At 40.3% G+C, this 8,685-nt stretch overlaps 1 protein-coding gene across 1 annotated transcript; it reads left to right on the top strand.

Moving 5' to 3' along the window:
* Positions 1 to 2,632: 2,632 nt before the first annotated feature.
* On the top strand, positions 2,633 to 6,984 carry LOC120662652 (syntaxin-132-like). Its single transcript, XM_039941758.1, has 12 exons — positions 2,633 to 2,805; positions 3,750 to 3,854; positions 4,025 to 4,081; positions 4,176 to 4,224; positions 4,331 to 4,419; positions 4,774 to 4,847; positions 4,933 to 4,975; positions 5,465 to 5,551; positions 5,691 to 5,768; positions 5,897 to 5,977; positions 6,341 to 6,406; positions 6,520 to 6,984. Exons 1-12 carry the CDS (start codon positions 2,788 to 2,790, stop codon positions 6,682 to 6,684), a joined length of 912 nt encoding a protein of 303 aa, XP_039797692.1. The 5' UTR covers positions 2,633 to 2,787; the 3' UTR covers positions 6,685 to 6,984.
* Positions 6,985 to 8,685: the final 1,701 nt, after the last annotated feature.

Genomic DNA, 8,685 nt, shown 5'->3' with positions numbered 1-8,685 from the left:
ATTATCCGCTGTCCGGACTCCACGTGACGTCAGACTCCACGCACCCACGCGAGTCGTGATTTTTTTCACCCACCTCCTCCATGTGAATGACGTCACAGGTATTTATTTTCTCTTTTCATTTTTTTGTTTTTCCTTTACGTTCCATAAGTGTTGTTATTTTTTTTGTTTTCCAATTTTTCTTGTTTTACCTTCTATATGTCTAAAGTTTTTTTGACAACTTTTATATGGAAATGATACTAAAAAATTATACCAAGACTTGTGATTACAAGTTGCATGATAAATTTATGCGTACAAAGGTTGTGTGAGAAATCTTCCAGATAACATCTTCATACAATTTGTGCTGAAAAGTTATCCTCTATAAGTTATTTTAAAAAACTACGCATTAAATTTTGTATGTACTGTGACAGTTGTGCTAAAAAATTATTAATTTCAAGTTGTTAAGAAAAAATATACGTAAAAGTTATGTATATCATAAAAAGTTATAATACGAATCTATAACTTTATCATACAAACTATAAATATAACTTTTTGTCACGTATTTTATGCGCATAAGTTTTTGGCTTTAATACACAACTTATGAATATAAATTATGTTGTTATACAACTTATGAATATAAATTATGTTGTTGTACAGATATATTGTATATCAGTTAGTATATAATTTTTGTTGTATAACTTTTTATAATATTTTAAATCACATATATTTTGTATATGGTTTATATTTATATAAATTTGTCATATAGTTTTTTTATATTGAATGATGAAAGAGAATGAGGATGGCGTTGTCCGCCTAGTGGTCGGGGAGGACTCCTTTGCGCTGTGCACGAGGAGCAGTGTTCGGAGGGGTGAAGGACAAAAAAAATGGAAAAGGAATGGTGCGAGTTGGACAGTGGAAGTGGAAGTGGGAGGGGGTTGCACCAATTTTTTGGAAGGAAAAATAAAAGAAAAAAGAAAAGAAAATAATAAGTACTCGCCATGGCCGTGCCGCATGGCTCACAGCAACTCGGTGGCGCGCAGCAGCTACCCGAAGTGAAGAATAAAAGAGGGGGAAAAATAGGATAGAAACCGATGAGACGAGTCAAGCAGGACGGGGAAATAAAGAGTAAAAAGCAGTTGATATATACGTGGTAGGACCCACGCACGTGGATGGACGGTCGGAAAACCGAGTGCTGCGATGCTCGCTGACGCTCGCGTGCCGAATTGGATTCCGCCAGTGAACTCGCTTTCTCGGCCAGAGAGGCAGAGCGGTCAAGCTCAGGGCTCAGTAGGAATAGCAACGGGTATCCGAAACCCGAAATTCGATGGGTTTTTGCTCCATTAGGGTGCGGGCATAGACTAGCGGGTTTCTTAATGGGATAAACTTCGTACCCGTCGGGTTTGCAGGTGCGGGTTTGTTCTTCAAGTATCCAAACCCGTGAATACAATAAACCCGACAACATATAACCTAAAATACTAATGTCACGAGGTCTTGTATCAAAATAAAGTCCAATCACATGCTAAGAGAGACTTAGGCTCATGTACTTCCATTCCCATCGATGATTACCTATTCATAGACTCATTTGGATATAATGCTTTGTGTATTTGTTTATGTTTTCTATTAAATTTTGTTGCTTCTTCTATCGGGTACGGGAAACCCGCGGGTAAAAAAAACCGCACGGGTACGGGTACGGGTACGGGCATGAAATCATACCTGTGACGGGTATGGATTTTTTAACGGATACGGTTTTATTCTGGCGGATGTGGGTTTAGATTAGTGATACCCGACGGATTTGTACCCGTTGCCATCCTAGGCTCAGGCAGACCACTGATCCGTTCGGGCCTTGGATCTTGATGATAACGACCTTTCTTCCTAGGCAAAATGCTGTGGACAGGACAAACATTTTGACACTTTAAAATTGTAGTCTAGTTCGTGGAATTAGCTTATCTTTAGGCTGACAAGGTATATTCGATCACTTGCTTTCAGTTGTCAGTAAGAGTATGTTACAATTAGTAAGCAGAATTATACTAATAGACAATCATTTTAAAGCAAACAAGCAGAAAGAACAAAAAAACATGTTATTGCAAGAACCAAGTGAAAACATCAATAATATTCCCTCCATTCTTAAATATATGGCCCCGTTCAGCTTGCGGGAGCGCTGGCTGGGCTGTCTGCTAATAATCCCAGCCGAACGGCTGGTGGAACCAAGATGTCGGCAATGCTTTCCTCTCGCCAGTGACTCTGATGGTCAGGCTGAAACTGGTTGCACGGGGCTGGGTGGCTGGCAGCTCCAGCCTAGCCACAAACGTCTAGCTGAACAGGCGCTATGACGTTTAGGACAAGCAAATTAGTTTATTTTTGAACTAAATAGGTTGTCCTAAGCGATATATATTTAAAAACGGTGGTAGTATAATGCAAACTAAATATAACCGTAAACAAAATTACAGTTCAATTTAACACCAGGATACAAAAACCTCATCAACTTAATAAATTAGGGCACGGTAACCAACCGTTTGACGAGATCATTAGCTGCTGGATCGGCATTAAAAAAAGCTCCATCCGCCATATCCTTCTTTCCATGGAAGAAAAAACCTTCCCTGTGACACTTGCTAGCCTGCCTAAAAAGATCCGGGTGGCCCACCTGCCAGCCTAAGCAACCGCGGCGTGCGGCAGCTTAACCCCCACCTCTCCTCCGTTTAAAGCATCCTCTGCGGCGCAACGGCCACACCTCCTCCGGCACCCGACCGTCCTCGGCTCCCCCTCTCTCTCCTCGCCGCCTGCCCGTTTCTCTCTCCTCGCCGCACCGCCGCCATGAACAACCTCCTCTCGGTAAGCGCCCCCGTCTCCTCCTTTTCCCCTACCCTTCCGGGAAGGCTACTCCCGCTTCTTCAAACCGCTCGCCGGGATCCGGCGCGCGAGCTCGAGATCTGGGGCGGGCTAGTCGGAGCTGCCCCCGCCCCTACGGGCTTCCGTGTCCTGGGAGGGGACCCTGGCGGCGCCAAAACTTGGCTAGCGTAATCAGAGGTAGCAGCGGTGGAGTGATCGGCGGGGAAAGGGATTGCTTCAGCGGGGCGGCGAGCCGGAATGCGGAGCTAGCGGTGGAAGGAACCGGCCCGGGTTTCTCGACTGGATGCGGTAGATTAGTCGCGTTAGATCTGTGCGGTTTGGGACCAAGTGGGCTGGTTGAGCTTTTAGCTGGTTGTTTTGTGCCTCCCTGGGTTGTGCCAAGGATGTTCTGTTTATCTCTGAATTATTGTCCAGCTCTGGGTGAACTGTGCTGTTAGACCATTGCATTAATTGCTCTTGGTGCAATTGGTTTGATTGAACCGCAGCAATGATCGGGTTTAAAGACTACTTGCTTTAAGTTCTGCTGTTGAAGTGAGAATTCAGAGGCTTTATATTTACTGGAATTTGATGTGCTGTAAAGCTCCTTTTCACGTCAGAGGGGCTATTACTTCTTTTTTTGGTGCATGCTGCATTTCAGTCTTGTAGACTTTGCAATAGGAAGTGAAATAGCATGCTGCATTTCAGTCTTGTAGACTTTGCAATAGGAAGTGAAATAAATAAGTTGGAAATCTATCTGCTCTGTTGGGGATGGAATGCTGATATTTATTGTGCCTATGCTGGCTGCCATCATGTTATTTTAAGCTGGTGGATGTAGAACGCTTGGATTTCCATAATGGTTTGTAATATAACCATCTTTCATTCTTTCTTGAAGTAGATGTTACATGTGTAACATATTATAACATATTACAAACTTTCCTTTTGCACAGGATTCCTTTGAGCTCCCTCGGCGGGACTCTTCGAGAGATGCGGACATTGAAATGGGAATGCATCAGGCTGATGCTTCAGACAACTTAAAGGATTTCTTGAAAAAGGTGCTGTTTACATAAATACTCTACTGTGTGCATCTATTCATCATACCACATGTAGATGTAGATTGCTACATAAGAACTCTTCTGTGCCTATCTATTCATCTTACCACATTTACACTGTTAGTCCAACTTTTGCCTTTCTGATTAATGACATCCTGCTTTATAATTACCAGGTTGATGTAATTGAGAGTCTAATTGCAAAGCTGACAAATCTATTGAATAAGCTTCAGGTACACTCATTCCCCATTCATTGATTGCCATTTTATTGATGAACTTACCTTTGGACTGTAAATCTTATGTAATGAACCTAACTTGTGTTTGTAGACTGCAAATGAGGAATCCAAAGCAGTTACAAAAGCAAGTGCCATGAAAGGTGAGTATTTGTTTATTCTAGCACATTTAACCTTATTTGATCTGAAATGCATATGCACTCTTTTGGAAATACCACTACACTTAGATGCAGCAATTCTTTTTAATAGCAATCAAGCAGCGGATGGAGAAAGATATTGATGAAGTGGGGAAAATTGCTCGTCAGGCGAAGACAAAAGTTGATGAACTCGAAAAAGATGTATGCTCTTGCTTGACCCACGTAGCAGTTTTGCAGTATCAATATAAATTGAATAGCCCCATGCTTATGATAGATATTATTAAAATAAGTTATAACTTGGTCAATCATTTTGCTGGTAACTGTATGGTGATGAAAAGAAATCTTCCTATTTTACTTGTAATATAGTATTTTGGGAGTTTTTTCTGTTTCAAAATTTTAATATAGTATTTTGGGAGTTTTTTCTGTTTCAAAATTTTGCCAAGTTTTGCATTGTAAACAAACTATTTTCTGAAAGCTTTGAATTTTTTAACTAAGCTAACTTATGTGCTGCTATCAACAATTAACTTTGTATTATTTGCTGTCACTATGGAATAGAACTTATCAAATAGGCAAAAACCTGGATGCGGAAAGGGGTCTGCCGTGGACCGGTCAAGAGAACAGACTACTGGGTAAATTTACAGTTATCTCAGTGTCTTCAGTTATATAGCTTGCAAGAATTTGTTGTTTATTCAATATGTTCACCAATTTCTACAGAGCAGTTAAAAAGAAATTGAAGGAGCGGATGGATGATTTTCAGGTACTGTGTTCCTCTAATGGAAATGCCTGCCTTTCCATTTATGTGATTATTCTGCTATTCTGTGGTACCAAGTTCGCTGTTACATACGGTGATCGTAAAATGTGAGCACACAATTAATTGCTTTGTCATTAATTTACTTCTAGGAAGATTGAATATGCTTTCTAGGATATCAGAGAGGATGTGTTATACTTTTCCATGCCTAAGAGACATCAAAGTATAAGAACTCTTTACGCTGTCTCATTATAAACAGTGGAAGTGTCTTTATTGATGATTTCTTGTTTATTTTAAGTTAAAAAAAGATAAACACTATGTTCAGCTGCAAGTTCTGCTTTCGCTATTGGATTAGCTGATGGTATGATTCTAGAAGGACTTCAAGTTTGTTAATCTTTCTGAACACCTGCCAATAATCTAATTGCTGATAAAGCTGTGGAGAAAATTAAATATATTCTTTGTATCATGTAAGTAATACCTTATTAACATTTGGTGCAGGCTTTACGAGAAGCAATCAGGCAAGAATACCGTGAGGTTGTTGAAAGAAGGGTTTTTACTGTGACCGGTAATCGTCCCAATGAAGAGGTATATTTACTGACCGTCATGGCATCATACCTTTTCACATGGGTTATGTTTGTACTTGTTATCGTGCTGTTGTTTTGCAATGGATTTTGATTTATGGTTGACTGCATAATTTCTCATGTTGTCGCTTCAAACCCTGCAGACAATCGATGACCTGATAGAGACTGGAAAAAGTGAACAAATCTTCAAAGACGCAATCCAACAGCAGGGAAGAGGCCAGGTATGTGTGACATAGCATAAGTCATTACTACTTATGACTTTTGAGATATTTTGGTTTCAGGAGCAAGTCTACCCATGTCTGTTTACAGCATCGGTTTGTAATTAACATGCCTTTTTTGTCATTTGCAGATACTGGACACCGTTGCTGAAATACAGGAGCGACATGATGCTGTGAGGGATCTAGAGAGGAAGCTACTTGAGTTGCAACAGGTGATCCCTTTTCTTCTTCTTTTTTTGGCATAAGGTCTTCTTTGTAATATAGTATCTTATAAAGCTGAGTACAAAGCGCATGAAATGGAGGTACCACATTATCACTTTGGCATTTACTGTAAAATGATAGTCATTCAATGAACACAGAGTTCCCCTCAGTAGTCAGTATACAGCCTAGCTTCCAACATAAGAATCAAAATAACTAATAAAACTGGTGCAGTTGTGTCCCTAGTTGATGTGATTAATTTAGAACACTTTAAGAACATAGACATTAGCACTATATTTTTGCAGTAACTTCTCATTGTCTATGAGCATCAAAAGATAATATGTCCCTTCATGACACGTCATTATTTTGCCTTTTAGATATTCATGGACATGGCAGTTCTTGTTGAGGCTCAAGGAGACATGATCAACAACATCGAGACACATGTAAGAGTTTCCTACTTCTGCAGTTAGTCATGTATAGGACAACCATGGAGTGTTTTTGTATGGCAAGCTAGATGAAAATCACTTACATGCCAATTTCCTTCCTCTGTTTCAAGGTTTCGAACGCTACCAATCACATACAGCAAGGCGTTAGCGCTCTCCAGAATGCCAAGAAACTGCAGAAGAATTCGAGAAAGTGGATGTGCTATGCCATCATCATACTGCTGGTGATAGTGGTGATCGTTGTTGTGGGAATCATCCAGCCATGGAAGAAGGGGTGATCGTTGCTGTGGGAGTCATCCAGCCATGGAAGAAGGGCGCTTAGCGTGTCTTCAAACAGGGGGACCGCAGGATATATATACATTGTGTTTTCTGCTTGTGTAATATGTGTGTAGCTTTTGTGGGCGATTGGTGATTTATCATTGTACCTATGGTCGACACAACATAAGCTTCTGCTTGCCCTTCTGGCATTTTCGATTCATTCTGTTTGGGATGGTTGGGCCCTTCTGGCATTTTTGATCTGCCTTGTTTAGATCCCAAAAATTTTTAGCTAAAAACGTCACATTGAATGTGTTTGGACACATGCATGGAGTATTAAATGTGGATAAAAGAAAAAACTAATTGCACAGTTTGTGTGTAAATTGCGTGACAAATTTTTTGAGCCTAATTGCACCATAATTTGACAATGTGGTGCTACAGTAAATATTTGCTAATGAAAAATTAATTAGATTTAATGAATTTGTCTTGCAGTTTAGACGGAATCTGTAAAAACTTAATGAATTTGTCTCATTGTTTGCAGACGGAATCTGTAATTCTGTTTGGGAATTGGGATGGTTGGGCAATGACACTCCAAGGGCCCAACTCTGAAATGCCGCAGCAATCATATGCTCTGAAATATGACGCTTCAACTTCAACTTCAATAGCCGTGGGGTCATTATTTGCTTTTGTGACAAATGCAGGTCTTAGTTGGGGACGGTTCAAGTCTTGATGTTGCAACTGCACCATCAGAAGAGGGCTTGGAGACTGTTTTACAAGTCCTGAAGATTCAGCAAAAATTTTGGCCAATTTTAGGTCCAACCTATGCATCACTGCAGGCACAACAGGGGTCGGTTTTTTCCAAATCTAGTGAGTAACGAAAATGCACAGCTAACATCATGGATAATTGAATTACATAAACATCATGGAACGTCATACCAAGAACAACTTGGCCGATTACCTTTGGCACTGATATATAAGAGCTGTGCTGCGGCTTGCTATGCTGATGCTCTATAATCAGTTATATCAATTGCTTAATAAGAACAACTTGGCCGGTTACCTTTGGCACTGATATATAAGAGCTGTGCTGCGGCTTGCTATGCTGATGCTCTATAATCAATTATATCAATTGCTTAATAAGAAATGATGATCTGAATGGATGACATCATTGGAAGAAATCCCAGTGAGATTTGGGAACACATTAGATTGCAAAACAAAATATTTAAGCATTTAGTTCAAGTGTTTAACACAAGAGCTTCAAGCGTCGAGGAACAACTTCGACTGAATCTTTCTTAAACTGCTCCTTAATGTTGAGCATTTAAGCTACATAAAAGATGTTGAATATTGATTTGGCTCTCGTAGTTTAGTTCATTTCTGAGTATGTCATGGAGATTGGAGGCTATGAACCACCTGAGCATATATTATTATTTTTCTGTATGCTTGTTTTACCTCTTGATTAGAAGAGTTCTGAAATAATTATCTATTTTGTATGTATAGCTAACAAGAAAAGGAAGCATTCAGGAGTGCCGGGGCCCTTCTGGTGGAAGTTTGGAAGCAAAAGGCTACTGTACAATGCACTCTATGAGGGCCCCCTTCTGAGGAAGATCAAGGGGTCCGGACAAGGAAAAGTAATTAATTCGGCAGAGCCTTAGATGATGCCGGACATGAACAGCATAGTTGTCTGACTGGGGTTCCTAAAGCATTAGTAGTTTGCATTTACCTAGAGCCAAGTTTTGACTGGCTTCCTGAATGGTGGTCGACCATTTTAGATGAAGTTTGACAGCAACCCCGTTTTGTTGACGTGTGGTGTTTCAGCCGATGTATCATCTTACCCTGTTTTTTGGCTGGTTCGTACCATACTAGATTTTAGCCTCCAGGCTTCAGCATTAGCAACATTGCCTGATTGGAGTTTGCATTCCCGTTGGGATATTAGAATGCCATTGATGTATGTAGCAGATCCTCTACTGGAATACTCCTACCTTGAAGATTTTGAATGGCATCTCAGTATTTAGCTCCCGTCATTGCGC

The sequence above is a fragment of the Panicum virgatum genome, chromosome 2K, assembly GCF_016808335.1.
Source record: "Panicum virgatum strain AP13 chromosome 2K, P.virgatum_v5, whole genome shotgun sequence".
NCBI classification, from domain to species: Eukaryota; Viridiplantae; Streptophyta; class Magnoliopsida; order Poales; family Poaceae; genus Panicum; species Panicum virgatum.
Note: the sequence above shows the minus strand (reverse complement) of the source record. Positions and strands in the feature narration are given on the sequence as shown.